The 27,749-nt window shown below is 38.1% G+C and overlaps 2 protein-coding genes across 5 annotated transcripts in view; one reads left to right on the top strand and one right to left on the bottom strand.

Moving 5' to 3' along the window:
- Window positions 1-27,749, bottom strand: part of KCNIP1 (potassium voltage-gated channel interacting protein 1) — a 467,950-nt gene that overhangs the window by 415,095 nt on the left and 25,106 nt on the right. The gene's annotated exons all lie outside the window — the stretch shown is intronic.
- On the top strand, window positions 5,834-16,780 carry KCNMB1 (potassium calcium-activated channel subfamily M regulatory beta subunit 1). Of its 4 annotated transcripts, XM_064671381.1 has the most exons (5): window positions 5,834-6,027; window positions 11,460-11,625; window positions 13,073-13,100; window positions 13,191-13,268; window positions 15,440-16,780. In XM_064671381.1, exons 2-5 carry the CDS (start codon window positions 11,489-11,491, stop codon window positions 15,707-15,709), a joined length of 513 nt encoding a protein of 170 aa, XP_064527451.1. In that variant the 5' UTR covers window positions 5,834-6,027; window positions 11,460-11,488; the 3' UTR covers window positions 15,710-16,780. The 4 variants fall into 4 exon arrangements, with proteins under 4 accessions (XP_064527451.1, XP_064527450.1, XP_064527448.1 ...); XM_064671380.1 differs by having other exon boundaries at window positions 5,835-6,027; window positions 11,486-11,625; window positions 13,073-13,268; XM_064671378.1 differs by having other exon boundaries at window positions 5,836-6,027; window positions 13,073-13,268.

Here is a 27,749-nt window from a genome sequence, read left to right as displayed (position 1 = left end):
AGCAATTTAACTCCAGAAAAAGAAGGAAAATGGTCCTTTCCACCTCTGTGTTTTGCACTGCTTTTCTGGAGACTTCATAACATACTACAGTAAGGTTGATACACTTACAGTATCATGTATTTTGGGAGTGTGGAAGATGAGGGTTAGCACACCCCTGCTCAATCCCCCTTTCCCAATACAAGAGAGCAGTAAAGGTGTGGAAGCAATAAAGGGTGCTCATGTGTGAGCAGTGACAAAGAGGTAGGAAGCATCTTGCTCATGGTAACAACAGCAGCATACCAGGGGCAGAGATTCCAGCAAAGGGAAAAATGGCATCAGGGATCAGAGCAGGCAGCAATAGGCTCCTCCAGCTGTGGAATTTCAACAGGCAGTTCACATGAACCATACCAACCGCCTCGACTTCACAGTATTATTTGATAAGCAACAACAAAATAATACCTATCGTATATGCCTTGCACTCAAGTTATGAATACTCAGGCTCCCCAAAACACCAAGGTTCTTCTGCAAGCCAGTAAAGAAAAAAATGTTATCATTTCTCTATGATTCACTATAATCAGAATGGTGATACCCAGAAATGAGGCAATAAATTACATCATGTGGAACATGCTGGAATTGCTTAATTTAAGGTGCTTGTCTGCAAATTGCATATGCAGTAGGGTTGACATACTAGAACATGCTAGATTGCACATGGCAGTACTGCAGCCAGGGGTTTGTTCAACAGAAAGGCAGGAGCTCTATTTAATTTCAAAAAAATAAAAATAAAGAAGTCACAACAACAATTCTTTGACCTCTTCTGCTATACAGTACTATGAATTCAACTTACTTGTTCAGAAATAACATTCCTGAGACTTAACATCACAGATTGTGTCTACATATTTTTTTTAAAGCTTCTTTTTATTTCTCCTCTTTTCTGCCTGCATTTTGTCAGCTTGGCAAACTATTCAATCGGGGGAAAAAAACCAAAAACAATTTTCTTTTCATTGTCCAGATTACATACCAAGTTATACTCAGCTTTTGTACCGAGTGCCTGCCATTACAAAATTACATTTCATTAACTTATTTTGCCTTAAGATAGTAAGGAAGGAAATACTGTTCCCATTCTATAGATGAGGAGGGGAAACCCCTTCTCTCAGGTACAATACAAACACTGAACAAAGTTCAGACAGTGAAAATTACCTATTTCACTGCAGAAACAAACTCCCCAGAAGACAACTGAGACCATTAGCAACAACACTACTAGACTCAGCCCTCCATCCTATCTTGGATAAGCATGTGCCTTCATTATTTTGTAATGCTTATGTCTCGCAGCATGACCATGTGATACTCGTATGTTATATTTCATACTTAATTGTATCAGAGTCACTGCAATAAGTTCACAAATTCAGGAAATGCCTTATATTTTCTTCATGATATAATTAACCTGAACGCGAGACTGCTTTCCTAGCAGCTTTGGTTTACCTGAAATCAGATACTATTCAGACTTTGCATAAAACTCCCATCAGCATCAAATGTAACATGATAGGTATTACATGCCCGAGGCACAAACAAAATCAGACAACACCAATTTCTGACTATGCTGAAAGTTTGTTATTCAGGTTTGCTTGCTAGAGTCAATACAGCTCAGCATGTAACAGTAAGATAGCACAAAAGGAGTAAGGTGGCTGAGGCCAGAGCAGCCCCCATGCCTCCTCTGTGCATCTGACTACAAACTGGAAAGAGCACAGGGCAGAAATTCCCCAAACACTGCCTTGTGCCCATCTAATAAAGCAAGAATAAAGACCTCCTTTGTAAAAAACTTTTAAATCCACAACTGGGGTGTGAGTTTGTTTGGGTTTATGGCTTTTAGGATTTTTTTATTCTTTGGGGTCCTTTTGTGGCAGTGGTTAGATTTTTTTTTTTCCCCTATTTAGGGCTTCTCTAGATGGAATAATATTATTGAGAATTGATTACACATACAAGACCCAAACTGAGAAAGAGAATAACCATTTACTCTCTGACTGAAAATCCGTTTTTCTGAAATCAGTTTGTGTGTACCCACAAGGCGTTGGGTGCAGCAAACAGTTAAGCAGTTGCAAGATACAGTAGTAAGAGAGTTCTCAGTAATGTCAGAGAAAAATAACACCATTATGCTTTAATACAGGTATGACATGCCTCAGGGAGGCCCATCACAGCTCATCTACCTTTCGCTCAGGGAATCATCAGAAGCACACAACCACTACGCTGTGAAGTTGGAGGCTAAACAAATATTTCAAAATCCCTGCTCATGTATCTGTGTGAAAACTGGACACTTTCAGCCCTCATGAAACTGGGGAGTTAAAAGCAAATCCAGCAAACAGTTTAATTCAGTTACTTAGAAGGAAGCAGCCGGTTGTAAAGTTTGCCTGTGCCTGATGTAGATATGCCAACATTAAGTACATCCTCATCCTCCTGATTCACACCATTTTCAATATTTGACTGTTCCTTGTTCAAGAGCCACAGCTTCTCTTCATGAAGCCCATTAAAAATGACAACGTATTACACTATAAATATGTTTAAATTAGGAAGGGGGAGCTCATAACTTTGCAGGGCTCTCTGAAGATCCAAACAACTGTGCTCATTTCACAGCTCACTGATTCTTTAGAAGCATTAGAGAGTCCTGGAAATAAAATGACAATACTTATTACATTTGCTCTATCTCATAGCCAGTGAGTTTTTCTTATGCCCTAATGGTGAAAAAAATCCTTGTGGATGATCATCTTAGAAGAACTGAATAAGCAGTTCTGAGCAACTAAAAGATACTGCTTCTTTATTTTTATTTCCTTTCCCCCTTTTAAATCCTGAACTGCTCTTTACATCAGAGTCCAAAAGGAGTTCAGAGTTTGCAAATTCACGTCACTTCTGCTTGAGTACAGATATTATTTATCTAATCCAACTTGGACTTCCAGCAAGATTCCCGTTACACAGAGCAGTCTAATGTGAAACAGGTCACCTGCAAACACTGAATAAGTTTTATGCATGTGACATTACAAGAATAAACTGTTCAGTAGCACGTAGGGTCAAACCAGACTCCCTTGAGTCTCCTTGAAGCTTCAGAATTCCAGCAAAGTCAGCTGGATTCCTTGGAAAGGTTAAGCACCCTCTGAATAAACACTCCCTTGCAATGACTGGTAGTAAGGAGCAGAAGGGGCTGGAACAAAGGATTCTGCAATATAGATAATGCCCAAAGGACAACTGCAGAGCAGTACAGCGAGTAAACACCAGAAAGTCTTGTTCCCTGCCACTGCTTTTTACAGTTTCCTCATATTTTTATTTACAAAATAAAGCTACTATCCTTGTATGCTCATGTTTACACATTGTCTCTTTCAGAGCCACAGACCTCTCACATGATTTTTCTTCCACTAGCACTCTACAGAGAATTTAACTCCCCTAAAATATTTATCTTAATTCTCTTTAATTTGCCCAATAGATCCTTGCAGTTCTGTAGGCTGATAATTTTAAGTGCAGCTACTTCACTAACATACAGACATAGCAATATCTTCCAAGTTGAAGCATTGTTCATTTTTTAAAGAATTATGGGAAATTATCCCTCAAATGAAATTTATTTTGGCCTTAGCCAAAGGGTTTAATACCTTGGAATAAAATAAGTGGGAAACAAGACATTGAAAATAAACTTGTGCAGATTCAAAACAGAGTATCTGAAGTTCAAAAAATGCCTCTTCTGACATTATGTCTTCTCTTTTTCTTCTCCCGGTTAAACAGCACCTCAAGTAAAACTTGTGAAGTTCCCCAAAAAATTTTTTATCTTGGCTAAAACTAGTATTTGCAAAAGGATCATAGACCACCAGGGGTTACTGCCTTTAGCTACGGGTGACCCTTACTGGCCTCAATTTGTGCTGCCACCAATACTCACAGAACATTCTCAGGTATTCAGCCTTTCCAGCAGTGATCCCACACTCCCTCTTTGGGTCAGCACTAAGGCAAGGAGGAACCAAGCAGCACCAGTTTTGTAGTTTATCAGAAAGTGGTGTCCCTCTGAGAGCCATGGTGATTTCAAGCACCAGATAGTTCGCTTTCTCCTCCCACCCCTCATGTTCAAAAAAAAGAAAATATTCCATGTGCTTTTAAGAAGATAAAGGATATTTTAGACTGTGACTTGCAGAATTACAGTTTATAGCACAACAAACATCTGGCTTGCCATTGAGCTCCAATGCATACATGTCAATTGGTACAGGTCAGTGGCACGCTGAACTATCCCAAGGTTAGAAGTGGACGTCAATACAGGACCTCCCTTTAGCACACCCACATTATTTTACTGGGTTAGTTCTCCAAGAGCCAGCGACCACCTAGACTTGTACATCTGCAGTGTATGTGAGAGGAAAAAAACAAGCAAAAAGTGCTGTGTAGCACCAGACTGGGAGCATAGCTCCTGTCTATTCAAACAAACCACCAGTGCATCTCAAACTGAGCCCAACCACTCTACCACCACCTCCTTTCACTGAGGAAACTTTTAAAATTTTTTTCTATATTTTTGCTCTGGAATCCACAAGCTTTGTGTTAATTTTGCAGTAGAACTCCTTAGTGTAGGAGTTAGAAATTGATCTGTGAGTATTAACCATTAGGGTTAAGGAGAATAGGCAGAGAAGACAGTTAATTTGAAGATTCATGAATTTCATTCAGCAGGGTTTACCTTGTTTTCTACCTTGACTGCTGAATCACACAGCCCAAAAATAATTTTTAATAAATTCCTCATTAAAATAATGACTTTTCCTTCAGTCAGCAGAGCCTGAAATATCCATCTTTGGAATATCCAGTCTTGATTTCTAAGTATCAAAAAATAATAGAATACTCCACTCAACCCGATCCTCTTTTATCTGGAAATAACTCTTTTTTCCAACCTTCAAATTCTTTATTCTTTAAATTTAACTACATCACATCTCAAGTATTAAAAAATTACTATGATCATAAATCTTTCCAATCTAGATGATAGTAGCAGGCTTCCTCTTACTTAGCTGTAAAGGTCTATCTAAATCCAAGTTAGCTTTGTTATTACTGCATCAGTTATAATAGAAAAGGTCCTACTGAAGGAGATTGATAGGTTATCTTCAGACAGCATGAGCACTCTGAGCATGTCAACTTCAAATCTTTTACCAAAAGCAAGGTTAGAAGAGCAGCTTGAGCCGAAAGAGCTAATTATCAGATACCTAAAGCCCGGGGGGGGGGGGGGGGGGGGGTGTGAGGGTGTGGGGAGGATGTCCTGCCCTTATTTACAAGTGCTCTCTTAGTGATTCTACTGGACTAATTCATTTAAATTCCTTTAGTCTCCTAATAAGAGAGTTTTTCTCTCTCAAAACAGAAAAATTTACAAAATAATTTCATTTTAGCTCTTCTCTGAAGCTCTGTTACAGGAGTTATCCATTTATACATCCCAGAAACTTGCTTTGCTTTTTGGCTAGAGGAACATGTTGCACAGTGTAACATTTATGACATGATGGATGCTTTGTTCTTGTGTATAGGGTGTACAGTCAAAATTTTAGCACCTGTTGCATTCAAACTCACTGAAACTAGTGGCAACAAAGCATTCACACACAGCTGGTAACAGCTTAGGTATTAAGAATTAAGAATCAGTACCACTGGTCATTGATACATTCAATTCCTTAAATCTTACCCAAAAGATCTGTCAGATTTCTAAACTAAAACAGCTGTACAAAAGGAGTAGAGCCATAGCTTAACACAAATCCACCAGGGTATGTGGTAAAGGGACTCTAGAGTATGAGAAAAGTCAGTCAATATTGTGGTTTCCTGGTTTCCGCAATGAATCGCCAAAAGGACAGTGCTCTTTCATACCTTACCATTTATGGTTACAAAAGGCTTTGTAATAGGGGAACTAAGTTAGGAGTTCAGCCACAGCAAAGAAAACCCAGAGAAGTACAGGAAGGAAAAAAATAATAAAAATCCCTTTCAGCTCTGAGCTCTACTACTATCTCAAGTCTGTCATATAACAGAAGATTTTTTTTTATCATCAGCGAAAGCAGCATTTCATCAAAAACTGTGAGTATATTTCTAAGCAACTGTTTCTCCTTGGGAGCATGCAATAGCTTTGGGTTCTGAAAAGTACAGTGTTTTGAGAAGCAACAGGCTTTCTAAATCTGCAGCACTATGGAGGACAGCACAGATAATTTTCCTGTAGCATGTGAGCTAAGTTGTTCTCTCTTTTGTAACTCGATGCAATCTGATCATTCTTCATAACTGTTAGCAAAGGTAACAGTAATATTTTCACAAATTAAGAGTATAGAGCTCATATAAGATCATACCTTTTATTCATTTTAATGGTAAATACACCTTTACTCTTAGGAGTTTCAGGGCTTTGGGTGTTGAGCCTTACTTTAGAGGTTGTGCGTAGTTACCCCTAAGTAAGGCACTAAAACTCTTCCAGACTTCCCTAAAACCTACTCTAAAACTGATTTCTTCTGTGTAACCCTGTACAGCACAGAATCAAAAACAAGCACTTCAGAAAGATTTCAAAACTGCTGAACTAAGCAAGTAACTTCTTTTTTTCCCATTTTTAATTTTTTTAAGAATGACCATATTTAAAAGCTAAAAGAATGAGTCTTAAATAGCTGCATATGTTTTTAAAGAGAAGAAAAAGCTAATTTCTTTAATTCACTCTAGTGGCACATCAGGTAAACAGTACAGCAACAAAGCAAAATGATACAGTATATTTCATAAAATAAACATAGTTGTATCATGTTAAGCAGTCAAAATATTGCTGTTTCAGGTTTCCAAGACAACTACAAGAGAATCTTCTTTTCTGTGCACTTTTCCATTGAGGTTCAGCACCACCTTTTTCTGTAACATACAGTATTTGTGGTCCCAGATATACAGAAAACTTATTAAGTAATGGTTTCTTATCAATTTACAATGAACAAAACCATGTTCTCTGGCCCCAGCACCCCTGGTACCAGTAAGAAATGCCTATAACTGCTAGAGGAGGAGACTGAGGGTGGGGAGAGGGAAAGAAAGTGACAACATAAATGCAGTTTTGACTGCAGCCTCTTGTAAGTGGTGGAGCAGCCGATGAGAAATGGATGAGTGTAGGATTGGAACAGAAAGGAAGAATCTAAACAATGTTGAAATATTCACAAAAACACAGGTAGGCAAGTGTGAGTGATCAAACTAACTCTACTCAGAGATAGTAATAAATATGTAAACACAAGCTCTGTCCCAATAACATAATCTGTACAGAGCTCATACTTACAGATCTAAAAATTTTGCCTTCTGGTTCCCACACAATGCACTTGGCCAATAAACTGTCACCAAAAACTATTTTCCTCTTAAAAACCCAACAAAGCTGGCAGTTTTTAAGTTGTCCATATAAGGTGTTTTGAGAATAAAACAAGGTGACTATTAAGTTGGCACTTGACAGGAGAAAACAAGAGGCTATTTTGTATGTAGAGGCTGTAGAGGCCAAAGAGTCCTGGCCTGTTTAACAAGTCCTCATCACATTAGAGATGTGGATGACTTGCATCACTCTTCTTGGTATGATGCTGTATTAGAACTTGATGCAATACTTAAATACTCACTGGAAATTCACCTTACAGTGTGAGATACACTAGCTTAAAAAAAAAAAAAAAAAAAAAAAAAGACCAGCTCACTTAATATTTATTCCCAACTTAAATTCAAGAGAGGGATTTAGCAGCCTTTCTCCTGCAAGCAAGATGAATTCATCACTATTACTCCTACTTTATCCAAGTTAAGAGAGGTCCCATCCAAACTCATGGAGGTCACACCACTGGAAACCGCTCAAAGATGAGGGAGGAGGAGGAGGCAGACTTCCCGCCAAGTATCAAACATGTCTCTAATCAAAACAGGGGACTATTCCAAACCTGACCAGATGGCATCCGTAGTATTAGCACCAGCAGCTGTCAATGCAGTGATTATAATTGAAATTGCACAGCTAATGTACTGTATAATTTAAGTAGATTGAAGATTAGGCAGAGGGAACATTATGTAAACATTTACAGCTTATACATTCCTAATAAATAGAGAGACAGCCCACAAAATCTTCAGTACAAAAATACACTTAAATTTTCTATTGAAGGCCCACCTTGTACGCTTCAACATCTCCCAATTCAAATTTGCTCAGACTTCCTGGGCCAATCAAGTCTTCTGCAGTGCTTCATTTTCAAAGACTTAATGATTTTGTCAGAGGAAACACTAAATCAGCTCTTTCAACACTTGTTCTAATATACATAGACAGAGCCAGGAGCCAGAGAAAATTTTTTAATCTGAAAGAATTAACCTTTTAAGCAATGAGGAAATTCCAAATAAATACATTTTTCCATATGCATGCAGCATTGCTTTGTCTTGAGAGTTGGAAAATGAAGGATTTCCAGCAGAAGAATGTAGGAATTTTTATGTAAAAAAGAAAAAAAACCACGTGGGTTTCCTTTGCTGTTTAGTGTTTCCTCTTTAATTTTTCTGTTCATGTTTGAAATAGCTTTACAGATTTTTTCTGATCTTCTACATTGGAAAGCAGAAAAAAAATGTACCAGGAAATGCGTATTTCAGTTAAGGGACCGCATTTACAGCTAATCTGCTTCAGCAATAGAACAATGACATCCCTCATTTACACAGCCTGAAGACCTAGCTGCTTAGTTTACATATCCATAGAAGCACTTAATGAGATATTTTTAATGAACCTTTCTTGTTAACGCACTCTGCATAATTTAAATGTCCTTATTCACTTTGGGGAAGAGCAAATACCTGAACTGGGGGAGCAGAGGCAAACAGGATCACTCAGCAGCCCATGCAGAGAGCCAGGGTCAGGCAGTCTGGCTTGTGTCAGGACAGGGAACAGCACTGCACTTAAAGCTGGGAAAACTCTTGGCCACTTAAGAAAAATTTCCAATTTACATATATGAGTTCCTTTTGTGTCTTAAAGAGGTAGACTTGCAGTTTTAGATTATTAGAAGCATGAGCTTAGTGGTACTTCTGCTGCATGTGTGACCAACATTCAAGCAGACTCTTGGAGCAATTACATTTCTTATTAATTCTTTGGTTAATAGTCCCATGGTTCTTGTTTTCCATGTAACAAGGGGGTTGATTACCTTGCTGTTTCTCAGTGTAACTGGGTCAGTTCAGTAAACATAATGGCTCATCTAAAACTCAGTTCATTTAACAGCACTAGGCCACCAGAAGTTTTCCACAACTCACAGTGGCAGTATCAGTCTTTCATTTTTTCAGTTTCTCACAGAAAATTAAAGATTAATCATTGTTACTGTATGTAAGAATTTCTTACTAACAACACATGTTTTCACTCATCTGTCTTTAGCTTCCCACTGTGCTATAAGGACCTGCTACCACATGGTCTTGGGGGTCTGTGCTCCAGGGCCAATGATGTTCCCTTATTCCACTTTCCCCTCTGACCAAGCTGCACAATAGGTAAAGGAAAGTCAGTTTAATGTGTCTTAATGTGCCATGTTGCCCAGTATTTTAAATATTTTGGAATTCTTTGGGTTTTATAAGTGCTATTTCCAATTTTACATGAATATGCAGGTGCAGCATGAGCATGCTGGCACCATTTGATACCACACATTCTATTTATAACACCATTGACCAAGCAAAACACAATACAGCCTTACTTAAGGGCATTAGCTCACATTCTGCATTAAACTCAAATGCCAGTAAACAGGGAAGATTCGTCTTATGGCAGTTTTCAAATTGAGATGCTTCTTACAATGCCAATGTATACAATACATAATCAGCAGGAAAAAAAAATGCTGTATGCAAAACTCCCAGTGGATGTTGATGTTTCATTTAAAGTGGAATTAAATATGGAACTGGACAAAATTCTGTACTCTAACAGTAACTCCTTTAGTTTCTAGGGACACCTGAGAACAGCCTTTCACTTTGATATCATGTACTAGCAACTTCAAAATAAGTATTTAAAATTTGCAACTAATCCCAAGTTATGCGAAACAACCAAAGCTGTTTTACTGTCCACAGATGTCTATTTTTATTGCTAATAGCACAAACATTCAGGTGTTATAGAAGTCTAAAAACAGTAGCATGTCAATGTTCAAATACTTTTTTCCTTTGATCATTAAACAGTCAAAGTGAGGCACTTTTACCAGTGAAAACCAGAACTAACATGAAAGAAAGCAACATTCAAAATATATTTCCATTCTTTCCTTTAAGAGCTGAAACTCACAGCTTTGAGAGCTATCTCATCGTTCACCAAATTCAGCGTGGTCCCCCACCTGCAGTAACAGCATAGCTCTGCCAGCCTGGGGCAGATGGAGACCACCTACTCACAGATAACCAGAAGAGCCTATTTGCTAACTTTGATTTGTACTTGTCTTACACTGTACCTAAATTTAAGTCTGAACACAGGTGGATTTAGGCAGGAACCACACCTCCTGAAGGCCAGTCAGAAAGGATAAACACTAAACACATACCTGAAACTATAATCCTGAAAATGCACTGCATGAAGCTGTGCACCATTGCCTTGCACAGCAGAACAGGACTGAAAACTTGTTCAGCATGTATGTAACAGATTTTCCTTTTCTCCTTCTGCTCTTCTTTCTTATCTCAAAAAAAGCCCACACAAATCTTGCCAGTCTTGTCCTCTGCCATAACAATGGCTTGTGCCATGTTTTCATGAAAAAACAAACCGCAAAATCTGCTGTCACAGCTGTCAGTGAAGCAGATACTGATGATGGGTTGAGCTCACACTGAAAGTTATGGCCCATTTATATAGTAATCCTATATATCATCATGATTAAATGACATAGATTCACAGCAATTATTTTCAGATTCTCCTTATCAAAGCATTGGAAGATCATTTAGAACACTCTTTGACAAGGGAGCGGGGGGGGCTAATGCTAGTCACTCACAAGCTCGGGTTCAGACAGCAATGCCCAAGAGTTTCCCTAGTGTTACACTAACACCAGGTTTGGAGTATCCCTGAATGGGCAAGGCCAAAAAACTTGCAGAAGTCTGAACTGGAAATCTTAAATGCTAAATTTTAAATTATTTCAGTTCTCTTGAAATAAGACAATCACATTTCAGACTACTCCAGAAGAAAAGGCGTCATGTAAAAAGGATTCCATTCTGGGAAGATTTTCCCTTTATGCAGCCTTTACCAATACACAACAGAACATCTCTTACTTCAGAGAAACAGCAACATAAAATAGACTAAACTGGACTGTTAACAGAATTCTCCCCAAAAGTTATAAGGTTTTCCTACCCCACCTCCTAGCCTATACACACATACACTTGTTAAAGGTCTATAGGGTAAATTAAAAAAGTGGAAAAGGAGTCTAACGAAAAACACAGTAACTTTTTTTTTATTATTTATAGTTTTGCAAAAATTAGACTGTTCCTTCATGGAATATATTGTATTTCAGAAACTCGCTACACAACCACAATAACTGTCATGTTTTCCCTCTCCTTTCTGTATTTGATTTTATACCAAAAAGAGGTTGTTCAAGTTTCACAACTCTAGATCATGTTGGGAAAGAAGTTGGTGACTGCTCAGAAGAGAGGGGAGACAAGAGCCCTGTGCCTGGGACTGGGAATGGTTGCATGCTCCATGATGATGTACTTTTTTATTGGGATCACCATTGTGCCTTTCTACACTAAGAGGTAATAACAGCCATTTTTTTATGAAATAAAGCTGTTCTTTTTCTTGTCATCATCAAATACAATTATTAAAAAAGTGATAAAAGATATGTTAGTACATTGTACAATAAATAAACCATGTACCCTCCAAGAGCTCATAAGGATTTAAGACAGAAAAAAGGAGAAAAAAAAATGAGCCAAGAAGCTATTAGGCACTTAAAAGTAACCACAAGGAAGAGAAAATTATGCTCCTCAGGGCTAAACAAAACAAAATAAAAACTAAAACATTTAGTGTGAAAACACATAAAATCAAAAAACCAAACATGCTTGTGGAAGCTTGACAATGAAAAGCCAAGTCTTGCAAAATAAAAACAGTTCTTTTCCATGTGCAGGAGAGTGTTGTGTTTAATAAAACTATTAAAACTTGAGCAACAGAAGTCAAGACAAAATTGCTTACTGGAGAATCTGTATCTTACTTCTAACTCAGCCATCATAGGAAACTAGCACAGTGTGCCAGAAAATGTTGCAGAATACAATGAATGCTGAAGGAGTTACTATTATCCACACTTTTATTTCATTTTGCAAATTCTGCCTCCACACAAAAAATCAATTTGCAAAAAGTCAAAGTAACAAGACAAAGAGTGCTCCTCACTTGTTCACATTTGAAGATTTTGATAGAGAAAGTGAGGATATCCACCTCGTTCTTCTTGCTAGAGCATCTTTAATCTCAAAACTGTTTGAAAACCGTTATGTTTAAAACAGAGTAATTCACATATATTTTATTTATTTTCCAGCCTCCAGATTACATTACAAAAGACAGATGCATGTAAAGAGATTAGTTTGTACGAACTTGAGTGAAATTATTTCTTGACTTTTTGCCACCAATGCGTACTGCTGTGAGCAAAAGTTTATTGCATTATCAATAATAGAACAGTAACTCTTGAGAAAAAGGGATATGCAACAGCAAAAATTTAACTTTATCCAGAAAAAAATCTGGCTTCTTATTCATGCAAAAGGCCTATGCAATAAAGAAAAGGGGGGAGGGGAAAAGCCGCAGGAACTGATCTGAGTTCTGAGGCTTATTGAAGGAAACTAGCCAAAATAGTTCTGAGATATCGAGTGTACTGCATTCCAAGTAGTTACTACCAAACATTAAAATCCATAGCAATTTTTTTTTCTTGAACAACACTTGAAGCCTGTTAAAGATGGGTAGGTCAAAATCTAACTGCAAAACACAGAATGCATAACAAACAACAGCAACAACAACAAAAATGCTTTCCTGCACTTCTTCCCTATGGCAGCCTTTCTCCAAGTGCAGCTATGGAATCAGGGTGGACACAGTTCACTGCAGCAGGATGGAGCGGTCATGAACTCCAGCCATGCCACCACACACAGATGCATCTCCACATGCAACTTTCAACAGATGCTTCTAATGAGCTTAAAAGCAATATCTTTTGTTTTGGTTTTGTAGCGTTTGGACAACAGAAACTGTGTGCAAGGTACTCAAGGCCAACATAGAGGACAAAGTTCTCTGCCCAGACAGCGAAGGCTCAGAGGATGAGGACATCTTTTCTTATCCCTGTCTACAGGTGTGGGTTAATCTGACAGCCTCGGGACAGGAGGTTATGCTGTACCAGACTGAAGATACACTGGAAAGAAATCCTAAGGTGATGGTTTTTAAACAAAGCAGCACAGTAAGAGCAGGAGTTGCTTGTCTTTTACATATTAATGTCTGGTCTTAGACTATTGCTGTGGCAGTGCCTAGAAGCTCTGGTTTGGCACTGTAATAATGAAGTGACATTCTCAAAGACTCAAGGGTTTTTTTGAGCACCCATGTTATTGGTTTCCAACAACATAACTCCAATCTGTAATGTCATTTTTAAAACATTCCAGAAATGACATAGTTTGGATTTTATTTTAAGCATTACATCAAACATTAAGTTAATGCTTGTTAAAGAATTACACCAACACGAATATATAATATTTGTGAACATTTTAAAATATTTGTCTCCAAGTTGAAGACCAATAGGAACAATTAATTTATAAGCTGTGGTTTGCCCAGTTCCATGTTGAATTATCATGAGAGACCTGAATTTAAGAACCATCCAAAATAAGATTACAAATCCCATGAAGCAGGGAATAAAGAAAGCAGAAGAAACAGCAACATGATGCACATTTTAGACAGAAAGAAGAAACAAGTGATTTTGGAAGATGATCACACACAAAACTCATTTGTTTTTGGTTTGGTCTGCAGCAGTTTCCTGGACTCATGGAGAGGGCAGTGGCACTGTAGGTAGCACCTGTGTAAGGCAGAGATGCTGGGTATTGTGGTAGAGGTCCCTTGGTCAGTAATTTTAGGGATCTCTTCCCCAGAGGACAAGTGCGTGGGTGGGATAGAAATGTGGGTGCACAATATTCATTTGGTTTTAGAGGTCTGTGAAAGATTATGGAGGGGGAAAGTGAGGGGTGTTATCCTTTTGTTCCTGCCAGGGTTTCTGCTTGGGAATCAGCAGAGTGTTCAACATTTTTGGGCTTGTTCCCCCAGAACAAAAAGTGCTCCTACAGGTACCCAGTTCCAAGAAAGGTCAGGTTTAGTTCAGTTCCAAACCCATGAGTATTTCAGAGGCCTTATTCCAGATCAGCAACTGTCTTAAGGGGGAAAACTGAAATTCAGATCTTGAATGTCCAAGATTGAAGTACTTTCAGAATCCAGAATAAACATGCTCAGACTTCAAGTGCAAAGAGTTAGAGTTTCACACAATGCAAACCTAATAGCATAAAACACTTAAGCTGAAGAGAATTTTTCTAATGCCTATCTTTATAGCGACTATCTCAGGGAAAGTTACATGTAATAAAGCAGCAAAGCAGAAATTACCCAGTGTAGATGGAAACAAGTCTTGTTCACTGCAAGACGAGGTGATTTACTGATTTCCTACTTAGTTGCATTACTGCAAGTTTTCAGGTCAGGAACCATCCTCCCTTCTGCCTTGGCCAGTTTCCAGTTTAATACACCTAATCATTATTAGATATCAAAAATAATATTGCAGAAAAAAAAGGTTATGAATAACAAAAAAAAAATGTGTGCTTCAGAGTCTAATAGTATTTCCACTGAAGACTAAATAACTGCATTCTGTGTTACAAGAACAAGTAGGAAACCTCTAAAAGCCATGCTTGCTGTATTTTTCTACTAGTTACAACCAAAGGCACACAGTGAAACAAGCCAGTGTGAATTTCTGCACAATTAACACTTTCCTGAGCTCATCAGCCCTGTAAGGCCATCCATCTCTAAACAAACCTACATCCTGAGGACCTTGCTGCCACCGTCCGAGCTCGCTCGGCCCCGGCAGATGAACCTTAGGATTAAAGGGTGGGCTCAGTTCAGCGCACACTGTGTCTCACCTAAAAAATCCACTGTGCAGGCTCGAAGGGTAAAGACCTTTCCCAAATCTTCGTTCGCGAAGACTGGCCATGATGATGATGATGATGAGCACTTTCCTGCTGTGGCAGTGCCTAGAAGCTCTGTTAGGAATTGGAGTTTGGCACTGTAATAATGAAGTGACATTCCCAAAGACTCAAGGGATTTTTTGAGCACTCATGTTATTGGTTTCCAACAACATAACTCCAATCTGTAAATCTGCAGACTGGGGGCATAGACACACTGATGGAAACAGGGAAACATGGCAAATGGGTTATGGACATAATCAAGACAATCTTCAAGGATGCTAAACCACAGAATATTTTGTCAGTACTAGCTTGACTTTTTTCTTCAAACTGATTTAACTACAGACTTTGTATTACAGTATCCATTATAATGAATCACCTTAATTTCTTATTCCAGTGCTCGTACGTCCCAGACAAGTCGGAGAACTCTAAAGAAGTTAAAGCACGAATAGAAACAATTGCAAGCAATTTCAAAAAATACCACACTTTCCCGTGTTACTATGATCCAGGAGGAACACAGACCAATGTTATTTTAAGCAGACTTTATCCCCCCAAAGGCCTCCTCTTTGCTTTCCTCTGGCCTACACTCATGTTTACTGGTGGATGTCTGATTATTGTTCTGGTAAAAATTAGTCAGTATGTTTCTGTTCTTTCTGCTTGGCAGTAGAAAATAAATTTCTAGCACAGATTGTTGCAAAATATTAAAATGCTTTTGTTCTGCCTGTTACTGGCATTCTGTGACTCTTAATATACCAGGTGTCCATCCAAGGGCAGGCATTTCAAAGAACTGAATGGCACCCACTATGGATGGCAATCCATTACCCAAGGAGAAAATATGATTTCTGGGAATGTCTGAAAATACCTCATAAGCACACGGACCAAGTTACTGTCTATTGTTTCCCTGGGCTTTATGAGGTACAGCTGCTTTTCAAAGCTACAATTCAAGTTTACTACTAAACTCTTGTTCCACATTTTAGATGTGGTGCTAGTTTTCTGACTGATTGAGATTAGTATGTGCCAGATCCATATACATCATCACTGGCAAACACATCCTTTATACACTTGTACACCAACACATTAAGTACTCATGGTATATTCTTCTTGTCTGTTGAGAAAGGTAGCTTTGTTATGGTGCAAAAAGATGTTTGTTTTCATGGCTTGCTTTCTGCTTTTGGGAAAGGAGAGGGAGAAAACCACTCAAAATATACACACACAGACTTCACAAAACTTGCCCTCTAATCATCTAGCACCAGTTGTATATAAAGAAATGCATAAAGTACAGGGTACAGGAAAGAAGCTCATACTAGAAGTTCTTGTATTTAACTCAAATTTTAGTCTTGCTTTATTTGAAACAAGTGCACCACTCAAGGAAGGTTACCTGCCTGCTATTTGCATAGATTATAAAAACTGTTAAGGAGAGGAAGCTAAGACATAAAGAATATTATTATGAAGTAGGGTCCTGGTTCTGGCCAGGACAGGGTTAATTTTTTCAGTAGCCAGGAGGAGGTATGGCTAGGACCCTGATGTTATGCTATACCACCTCATGTCATGTCATTTTCCAGGGATGGGGAAGGGCTCTCTTCTGGGTCGGCAGTGTGAGCAGAGGGAGCAGTTGGGAGCGAGAACTCATGTAAATCATTCATTTCTTGTACACTCTTTTATTAGCATTGTTGCTGTTACTATTGCTGTGTTCATTGTCTTATTTCATTGCTGTTTCCAGTAAATTGTTCTTACATCAGCCTGTGATCTTTACCTTTTGTGCCTCCAGTTTTCCTCTCCAGCCACCCACAGGGAGGAGGGGAAATGAGCAAGTGGCACATGGTTTGGAGTGTTTTGGTGGGAACACTAAATTGGGGAATACCATTCTTAACCCACAAAAAGTAGAAAACATCTGTGATGCCTTACTAAATACAAGAAGCTAATGTAACAGACAGAAGTTTACATGCCTAGCAAAAAGATATTTCAAAAGAGGTATTTTTGTTTCCAGTGCCAAGACTCCTAGGAATGCTCTGATGCACATATAGAGATATTCTCTATTCTCTCAAAATAACTCTGTTTCTCTCAACCAAATTTCAACTGCAACTGGACACCAGAGGAACATGAGATACTTCCCATATACTGTATTTGACTGGCATTAGGAACACAACTAGTACATGCTTTTTCATCACACAACTGATAAACCACTAGAAGCTATCATTCACAGGAAAGTTGCAAGGCTTAGATATAAATTAAAATTCATTAAATTACAATGGAAAAAGTTATTCTTGTTAATGTGGCAAAATTCTGTATTGTTTACTGTAATAAAGAGAAATGTTGAAATATTAACCCATTACTTGCATTTTCTAACATTACAAATGGAACAGTGTCAGAGTTTGCTTTTCATCATGATCAGTAAATGAAAAGTAGACCAGGATAGTACAAAATAGCAGTTATTATCCTCATGAACACTCATTCAACATTCAAAATATAGATGGTTATCTATAAGAAATGTACAAAAGGAAAAATTACCTACTCTAGAGTTTAAGATTCAGATCATGTAAGCAGGGGCTGTTAAAATAAAATGAAAAAAAAAAGAAAAAAGTTTAACCTCAGAAATTAATATAGGAGGAGCACTGTGTCCATAGGGAAGACAGTATTTACATCTTCATACAACACTTTTGTGAAATGCATCTGAAGTTTTGTGTATATACAGTTTTAACTTCTCTCATTCAGAAAAGTGAATGTTCAGCTGGCACAGGTACAGGTGGTTTGGGTGACCAAATGGGATGGGAAGGGATCCTACTTTGTTAGTTCATAAAAAGCTGAGACTGGAGTGTAATAACAGCTTAAAAAGTAGGCAAACAGGTAGGATACCTGTTGAAGGTAATGCACTGTACTGGTACCAAAGGAGATGACCAAGCTAGCCATTAATAGGATCTTGCAAAGCTTTATTCCAAATTTCATTTTTTAGCAGTTTAGTCTCCAGATTGCAAAGTTGAACTTGCTTATTAGTACTTTACACTCAGTCCAGCAAATTGGCAGCCCTGTCACCTTGCTCCCCTCCCAACTCAGCAGGAGATCAATGAAGGTGGGATGTTGCTGGCAGTCCCTGTGGCCCCACTTACTCAGGAGTCAGTGCCTTATGTCTGAAGAGCAAAAATTCAGCAGAGCTCGGAACTTGGCATGAAGCGTGAAGACCAGGAGTAACTGCTTCCCACTTGCCCTTGGCTTCCCAAGACCATCCCCTAAAGCCACATCCCCTCACCTTCCTACTCATACTTGTCCCTGATAATAGCAGATGAAGATTTATTCGGAGTGCAAGCTGTGTCTCCAGATTTACCTCCTCCAAAAATAAAGCCAGTCAATTGTTACATGAAATTACTTACTTCCCTCCAACGTGGACACATTGCAAATACCCCTTAAGAAAAACTCTACTAAAATTTTGTTTTCTAAAAAAGTAAAATTTCCTATTTGGACAGAAAATCTTGCAAGTAAAAACAGCCAGTGCAGAGGGAAACCTACACACAAATTGGGAAACTCCATTGTTCTGGAGTCTTGCCAAACATCACTTCTTTTTAGCCCAAAAGAAACAGAGGATTTAAATGTAAAAAGCCAAATATTCTACTGCAGAAAACAAAATGTATAGACACCACAGAAGTCTGTTCTTGTTTTTAAATAATATTTTGATCATGTATACAGTGTTGGTTATTTTCTACATTTTTGCAAGTTTAATGTTAAAAACAGATATTATTTTTCCTTTACACTTTCACTTTCTCCTAATGTTAAAACTGAGTGTTTTACAGTGCATGAGGTTGATGAATCATTCTTTTGAACTTTTGTAAATATTTTTCTATGCTTTTTACATCTACAAAAGTTATAATTCACTAGAGAGTGAAGTTTTAATAACACACTCTATGCTTCTTACAGCAACACAGAAGGAAGCAATATACCCTTTGTTTCTGTTTGGTAGGGATTTTTTTAATATTATTGGCTTATACCATCAAGTCTACAATAACTCTGATGAAAAATACAATTTTTCTGAGATCCAGTAAAACACTTCCTATGAGAAGTGCTGCCATACAAGCAGTGACCACTGCAGTTACACAACTCAGTTTCTCAAAGCAGAGTAGATGATCAAGGTGTATATTAAAGCATTACAACTCCTGCCAGCAGAAGAGAAGCAGTAGCACAAGCAGCTGGAAATGAAATTCATACTTGAAATCTGGTTGACTACACATAGCTTTGACCCGCACAGATGCTTAGACCACAGGAATAGTCTTTAAGTCAACCGGAATATGTAGGGATCACAGAGAGAATGTAGATAGATTTCTAGACCCTGATGAATACTTTAGTTGTACAGGCCCTTTATATATCCATATGAACAATAGTGTTTTCCTGAAACTCTTAAAAGTCCTATTTTTTGATGCCAATTTTATGCCCCAAAAGGCACGGACGGAGAAACTGCTCAGAGACTAAGTTTTTAGCCTTTAAGCAGGAGGTATGTTTATTTTCGGCGCCGGGAAGCAGTCAGATCGCCCTGGACAAACTGCTTCGTTCCAGCAATTCACAGCTGGGCTTTTATACAATTTTTGCCAAGCAATTGCACCATACAATATGAATATTCAAAAATTGCAACATACATTTTTAATATTCATAATAGGTAGAGTTTGGGCAGAGTTAGGGGCGTGGTCTTTAGTTTGGGGAGAATCTGAGGGGTCGTTCCTGTTCTTCGGCCTCATGAACTCCTGTCCTTTCTTCCATCATCATCATAAACTTTGTGAACTTCTCTAATCTGGCTGATTTCCTAGTGCGTCTGGCAGAGGTTCCTGATATCTGGCAAGGGTACCTGGGCCTCGGCTCATTCTCTTTCCCTTATCTCCTTTTGTTTTTCCTCCATACGTCTAATATTATGTGTGTTTGCATTTTTAGTTCTCTCTGTTTTCTGTGTACTTATGCTTCTGTTCTTTCATGTCAGTGTGTTCTGCGTACCTTAATGAATTATTGCCTCTGCTGTTTCTAAGACCAAGTTCTCTGTGCTTTTGCTTAGGGCTTGCTTTCTAAATTAACTCTCTAATTTTCGTATTGCTATATTACATTTGCTCTCTAGGCCTTGCCTTGCTTCATTTTCAAGTGCTGGGCACTCTTAGGAGTAGCTTTTCTTCTTAATGTCAAATAAGCTTTGATATGGTGATCCTGCTGGAAGAGGAAGAACAAAAGATCCAGCACAATTATTGAGGGAATTAGCATTCCTCCTAGGCCAAAAAAAAAAAACCCTAACCCCCCCCCCCCCCAAAAAAAAAAAAATACAATTGCAAAAGGTTGTAAAGTGAAGCTTGCCCCATAAATGGGAAGCTATTTTTCTGGATGAGTGAGATTCAGCTTTCATCAGCTTGTAATAACATAATCTTTCTCCAGCGTTGATGAGGTTGCAACAACAGCAACTGAAGAGGAACCTATGGGACACTGACTTGCTAAGAAGCCACCTGTGAGTCACCAGCATGTTCTTAATGTATCTAAACAATAGCAAGTACCTTCTGACTGCCTCTGACAATTTTGGTTTCAGTATCCTGCTAATTGGTGCTATTTTTATTACCTGGTCCTCAAAGCAGCAACAGGGCAGTATCATTGAGAAGACTCTGATGCTCAGAGATTCCCCACTTGGATAAACCTATGGCACTTGACAGCAAAATGCCTTCCAACTGAGTAACTGGGACTTTGTTCTTAGTTAAGGGATTTGAGGGGGTGAGGGGGAGGGTTTGATTGGCTCATTGATTTTGGTTTAGTTCTTTTATTTCTTTTGGGGTTTTTGCTTGGTTCTTTTTTTTTAATAAGGAAATGAGGAAAAACATAACCAATTTAGGGTCTCTAGACTATTCACTATTCAAAAGCCACACAAAATAATTCAGCTTTTTACTTTTGGCAATTTTGATAATAGAAAGAAAACAGCATTTCTGGTTAATCGAGTAACTCCAGATTTACAGCCTGGCTTGAAGTTAAAAAATACTCTAATACAGGAAAAATTATGATCAGGATTGACTGGAGGCAGTTATCCTTTGTGGGAGAGTTGGAGTTGTTCAGCCCAGAGAAGACAAAAGAAGACTTTAGGGGGGAGAACTTAGAGGCCCTTCCAGTGCCTAAAGGGGCTCCAAGAGAGCTGGAGAATGACTTTGGACAAGGACCTGGAGTGACAGAACAAGGGGAATGGTTTCACACTGACATAGGGCAAGGTTAGATTGGATATTAGGAAGAAGTTCTTCCCTGTGATTGTGGTGAGGGTCTGGCACAGGTTGCCCAGAGAAGCTGTGGCTGCCCCTGGATCCCTGGAAGTGTCCAAGGACAGGTTGGACAGGGCTTAGAGGAACCTGGGCTAGTGGAAGGTGTCCACGCCCATGGCAGCGGGGTAGAATGAGATGATCTTGCAGGTCCCTTCTAACCCAAACTGTTGTGTGATTCTACTTCCTACCTCTTATAATTCCAGGCAGATTTTCAGAAAGTCTCAGCATGCTAAATAGGTTATTCTGTATTCAGTACTTAAAGCAAGTAAGGAGAGCATCTGAAAACACTTCAGCAAAAAGACAGCATGATTTATATTACAGATGAGAGGCAGAGGAGAGAGTTGTTTCTAAGGATCCACCTTTTCCATAAAGTATTTGTACCACACCTAGAACAAGATGACTTGAATGAAGCAAATACCAGCTGTTTAGTCAAACCAAACTCAAGGACATTCTTATATAAACTCTTTGAATAGTCTCTAAATAATTTCATTCACATGCTTTAAAATCTAATGAGACAGTACAATGTATAACAGATGTCTCTAAAAAAAGCTCAGAGATAGAGGCTAAGCACAAGAATAGTGTTTGATGCACCTATGAATTTATAGCTTGCTGCATAATTCTCTCTCTGCTGGAACATTTCAAAACATTGGACATGCTTATTTGTAAAGTGAATAAAGAAAAAAATCTTGACTTCTTTTTGGAGATGACTTTCGATAATCACATGACTCCTAAGTCACCAGGGCTGTCAGCCTCAGCAGCCTGAAACTATAGTGCCAGAATTTAAGCCTAGTCTACAGAAAATAGTGACCATTCCTTGGAAAGTCCTCAAACTTGAATTACCCTCTGATTTGTAGGCAGGAAATCCCCACTACCACAGCTGAATCTTGCAAACCCAAAATGAAGCCTGTCCCTAAATGCTGCCTATAGAATACACAGCTAGAGTGAAACAGATAAACAATGTGAGTAAATAAACTATCTTGCCTGTTGAGTTTTGGGACCACAGTTTTTGCCATTAGTGCAGTGTTGGGTTTTCTTAAAGGATATATTACATTCATTATATAGAGGTACTGTTGTGTGAGGAAATGTTTGCTGCCTTTACTTAAACAGACAGTTGGGTTTTTTCTATGACTGGAATAGTGAAACCTTTATCCGTATCTGTCAATAGTTGGAAAACCAGGGAGTTACAACTGCAAAATCTAGATGTCTGGCTAGCCAAGGGAGACTTGGAGTCCAAAAGATGAGGGAACTGAAATGATTCACTGTGACACCGAGATTGCAGAGATTCTTCTTTTTACACATCCAACATCAAACCTTTTGCCTTGAACTTGACATGGAAGAATCACTAGCCCTTTAAAGGGGTGGTTGTTTTGACGGGGTTTTGGTTTTTTAAACCTTCTGTAAATGCACGTTTGTCAGACAGACTGTGACAACAGAAATGAACACTGTATTAGAAATTATGTTTCAAGCAATTCATTCAGAATGTCACATCGAAAAAGCTGCATGAAGATACACATTGATAGAATCTTTAAAACAGCTTATAAAATATTTCCATGGATAAAATTTGTAAAGTCTTCATTGTTCCTTTTATACCTACGGATATTCCCCTCCATAGCCACTGAAATGGTTCTTCGTGCCTCACAAGTGGACAGGAAATAATTCATTGCCTTCTGGACTGCTTTCAGTAAAGCAATGAAATAGCACGAATGAATAGAACTTTCAAAGGTGTTAAAATGGTACTATCAAACAAATTGCCTGAACTTGAAATACATATCCATTTACTCTTCAGAAGTAACACATTAATGTAGAGACTCAACACACTAAGTAAATTCAAGTACACCCCCACACCTCTAAGAAAATAATTTGGGGTTCTTTATGGTCAAGGCAGATTAGCTGACCTGAGAACAAGACAACATTGCCCACCCACCTGTAATGGTTCCTGGCAGTTTCTGCTCTGGGCAGTTGTAACAGTACTGCACTCAGGAGCCTTTTCCAGAATATGCTGTGAACATCCCTGAAAAAAAATGCTTAGGAACTGGTTTATACAAGCTGGTTTATTCCCCTCAGAATGGCCACCCAAGGGTCACCTCTGCATTTTCTGAATAAACATAGTTCTTTTAAGAGTGCCCTGCTGTTTGTGCTTTATGCACAGGACCTCTAAGCTTTGTCTTAGTATAGCAGAACATGTTAGGTTTTCCTAGTGGTAGTTGTTTTGTTTTGCTTTTTCAGGGAAAAGGAAAGAAAAAAGGAACCTTTCAGGCAAGGTGAGATAGATTATATATCTCTTGTCACATAACAGACATCTAAAGAGTCCATAGAACCATCCTATGATGCTATTTCCAGACCTATGTTGTGAAATAATTCAGCAGGCCATCAGGATGACTGACACAGTCACAGCTGGTGGCAGGCTACAGGCTGGGTACCTTACACACAAGAGAATCCCAGATCCAGATTGCATTGTTTAAACATGTGGTTGTCAGCATGGGACACCTAGTAACTGAAGCTCTTATCTTCCCAGCCACTGAAAAAGAAAAAAAGAAAAACAAACAAACAAAACCAAACAAAATACAAACAATCAAAAACTCCAACAATAATAAATTAGGAGCTTCTGTAGTCTCGCATGCTCTTTAAAAGTTCAATGAAAACAACATTATAGGAAATCTGATGCCCAGTTGATTCTTCACTGGAAAGCAGGATTTTTTTCCGGTTATAAATAAAAACCTACAGTAGCTGTTTTGGAACAACATTAGCAACATGTGTGTTCCATTATTTTATATTCTGAAAATCAACATTCTTCAGGTTCATGATTGCACAGAATTTATCTACATGGAAATGCAGCAAATCACTCATTCGGTGACATTAAAAGTCTCTCAAATGATGCTGAGAGCAATTATTTTATACAGCTTTAAAATATCAAGACTTTACAGGAAGTTAGTATAAAAAAAGAATTAAATTTAAAGACTCAAAATGATGACAGTTCATGATGTCAAATCACAGCACTGTACAGCAATATGCTTATGCCTATTAAGATGAGAAAAATTTCTAAGAGGATAGAAATTAATTCAAAACAATAATTAATTAATTAAAGAAGGAGAATCAACAGACAAAGTGTAATTCCATTGTCCCCATCTTTTCAACTCAACTCAATTCTGTGTCAAAACCAGACACTGACATCTGATTGCAGTAGTCAGAAGTACGAGACCAGAAATTAAGAATTTTTCTGACTGTGAAAAATGAAGATACAAATTCCATCTCTAAGAATTAACATATGCATTTTCCACAGTTCAAGAGCTCAGTGACTAAAAGACACAAAATTAATTCCGTGAGACCATTCCCATTTGTCTCACTGCAGTTGAGAGAAACAATTCTGCAGATAAAACCAATAAAGTTTAGCAGTCTACATCTGCTTTGTGTTTTCTAGCAGCTGGCACAAGCCACGCTAGTGCCCATCTAGGCAGCCACTGCAGCACAGTGGTGCTTACCAAGCCCTACCCATAGGGGATCGTAACATAGAGTATTGAAGCAAGTGTGCAACAGAGTAACAGCTCAAAACCAGAACAACAGATTTATTTTGCTGCAAGTGGCACAGTTTAGGGGGGAAAAACCCAACATAACAAACACCAAAAAAAGCAAACATTGAACAAGAAAACAAAAACAAAACACTCCCCCACCCCAAGCAAACATAAGAAATTCCAACAAAACCAAACCTCCTGAAACCAAAACCATAAACCCACCAGACACTTCACCAGATGCTCCACATAATCCCTGATAAAATGCAGACAAGGAAAGGTTAGGAAAAGGAGGGGAAAATATCAGAGTAAATTATCACTAGTAAACTAATCAGAGAAAAGCACTTTGAAAAGCTAGTTGTAAGAGCTCATACAATCTTCTAACCTCCCTAATTTAACACTACTAATTTTTGTATATTGAATATTAACATTTGTTCTATAAAGTTATACAGAGCTGTCATGCTCCTAATTCCAATTTCTGCCAATTTACTTCAGCAACTGTAAAAAAGCTGAGTTCCCCAACTGCAAACACCTAACCAGAGCAATATAGCATCAGATTCAGCTGGTAATAGATCTGGGTAGCATAATTAAATAATTTTTAATGGACTTTTAACAGCTATTTCAATTACATATTTTCTTACTTTGACTAGAAACTGTCAGGTACCATAGTTTCAAAACAAAACCTAATAAAGCAGTGCCACATCCCCTGTTTTCAACATTCCCACTAGGAAATTTTGCTAATGAAAGCACAATTGGGGTGGTTTTGCTTGGTTTGTTGTTGTTTTTTTCATGTTTCATTGTTGACAAAACAAAGCTGATTAGCTGGGGAGGGGTCTACTGTCATTTAGGTGGACAGAGAACAGCAAAAAGGAAATAATTTCAAAGTTGGCTCATACATCTAACAACTGGGCTGTTTTCCCCTAATTTATTCTATTATCTTTCTGTTCAGGGAAGTTAGGCTGGTTGGCCTAGACATTCACTTTTCCCCACACCATGTAACAGATACAGTAAGCTTTGCTTCTCTTTCCTTGTGACAATAATTGTGTGAAGCAACAAGTCACTTAAACTGTATTTTGAAGACTAAAGGAAGAATCAGCCCCTTGAGCCACTCAGCACTCATGATCCTTGTCTGCTGTCTTTCTCATTTACACTGTATTTTCATAATCTTTATTGCCATCTCTTAAATCCCCTTGCCAGTTAACACAGTTCAAATTGCACCTTGCCCTTTCTGCTCTTATCCCAACATGCTTCCATTATTTCATCTGTATTGCTCTCTTAGAACACTTATCTCAACCATTCAACCAGGATCACTGCCTTTCTTTTGCAGCAGCATCCAGCTTTCTTTATATTAGCATCCCAGAAGATTACATATCAGTTTCCCAATCCATCTGAAATCTCTTTTTCAAAGCCGCTTGTTCTCATTCTGTTACTGCTCTCCTCTCCCCTCTTTTCCATCAGATGGCAAACCCTGCCTTCACCTGTCACCCTCCCTCAGTTCATCTTAGAATCATGTAGCCATGAAAAAGATGATAAAATTCAGTTAATTAGTACATTTTTAAACTTTACTTGCATCTAGTATTATCTATTGTACCATAATATGAAGTTCACTGCCTGACTGGTATAATTATAAAGAGCTACTTATTATCTGTGGTGAGTTTATGATCAGTAAAGTACTGACATTCAATAAAGACAAAACAGAAATATAAAAAAAGCGCACAAAGTGATCAAAGTGGTCTGAACACTGCACTCTGGCAAAATAAAATTTTTTTTAAGAGCTAAACAACAAAACCTGATGTTTAACAATAATTTTTGTTTCATAACAAAAAATAAAATTAATAACAGCCTCTTCATCTGATGACACAGGACTACACTGCTGACTGACCCAAGAGTCTCAAGATACAGCAAACATGCAACTAAGATGGAAACTTGTGACTCCCTTATCGATATCTGTAGTACTAAATGGAGTGTTCAGTGTTTTAATATGATATGATTTGATTATTGCCAATAGCGTCCTTCATTGTAACAACATATTTACAGAGTTTACAATCCTCACACATTCACCTCCCCAGCCACTCTGAACTTCTCATCGTGCAACTGCAAATAATATGAAAATAGAACATCTTTGGCAGCAGTTAGAAGTGGGCTATAAGAAACATTTTGTTTAAGTAATATTAATTTGCTCTCCAGTTCCATTAAAACAATGGACGTGGTTAAGAGAATAAGCAGAACTCATGTTGAGTTTTCATCAGAGATTAAGGAGCATAGACCGTATTTCAATACTTCATTTTAATCAGGAAAATAATGGGGCTTTTCTGTTCTGTTTATATGCAGCTTTGGTGGAAACAAATTGGAGTCTTCCCTTCCCTAAACAGGTAGGACTGGAGTTTTTGCACTTATTTTCTTCTTTCTGCTCCAATTTATCTTTCTCTTCTGCTGGATTTGATTTTACTCTCATTTCTTGTTCTGTTCTCTGTATTTTCTCACTTCAGTGACTTCCCTACTGCACAATTCATTTCAGAATGAAATTCAGGCAATAAGTTCCAAAGGAAGATATCTACAATTGCATTCATCTGTATGCAAAGAAAACAAGTGAACAAAGGGTATATGCAAAAGAAAATTGCAATGACAAAAGTTTTTATTTCACATGACTACTCTTTGGGGAACTTAGTAGAAATTTACAGTGTAACACTTAAAAAATACACCCATCTACTCCAGTTTTGTCTCTCCAATCTTTTATTCTTCATTAAAGAAAGACTTAAAGAAATAATGGAATAATGGATGACAAGTCTGACTGGAAAAAAAAAGCCTGTTCAAATTGAACGTAGAAAAACCCTATTGCACTGAATTCAAAGAAAAAATAGCTTATATTTTTATAGCTTTTAACCACGTATTACCACTTGAAGAAGAAAAACCCTACCTCACTTCAATTCACTTTTGGATATAGCAC

Source organism: Pseudopipra pipra, chromosome 15 (assembly GCF_036250125.1).
Source record: "Pseudopipra pipra isolate bDixPip1 chromosome 15, bDixPip1.hap1, whole genome shotgun sequence".
NCBI lineage: Eukaryota > Metazoa > Chordata > Aves > Passeriformes > Pipridae > Pseudopipra > Pseudopipra pipra.
This window is presented reverse-complemented; position numbering and strand designations above follow the sequence as displayed.

What these genes read in the sequence shown, in the direction of transcription:
- KCNMB1 (XM_064671380.1), top strand. Translation starts at nt 11,489, where the DNA reads ATGTTGGGAAAGAAGTTGGTGACTGCTCAGAAGAGAGGGGAGACAAGA. An exon ending in GTGCCTTTCTACACTAAGAG is followed by an intron (nt 11,626 to 13,072) that starts GTAATAACAGCC and finishes TTGGTTTTGTAG; the next exon opens with CGTTTGGACAACAGAAACTG. An exon ending in CACTGGAAAGAAATCCTAAG is followed by an intron (nt 13,269 to 15,439) that starts GTGATGGTTTTT and finishes TTCTTATTCCAG; the next exon opens with TGCTCGTACGTCCCAGACAA.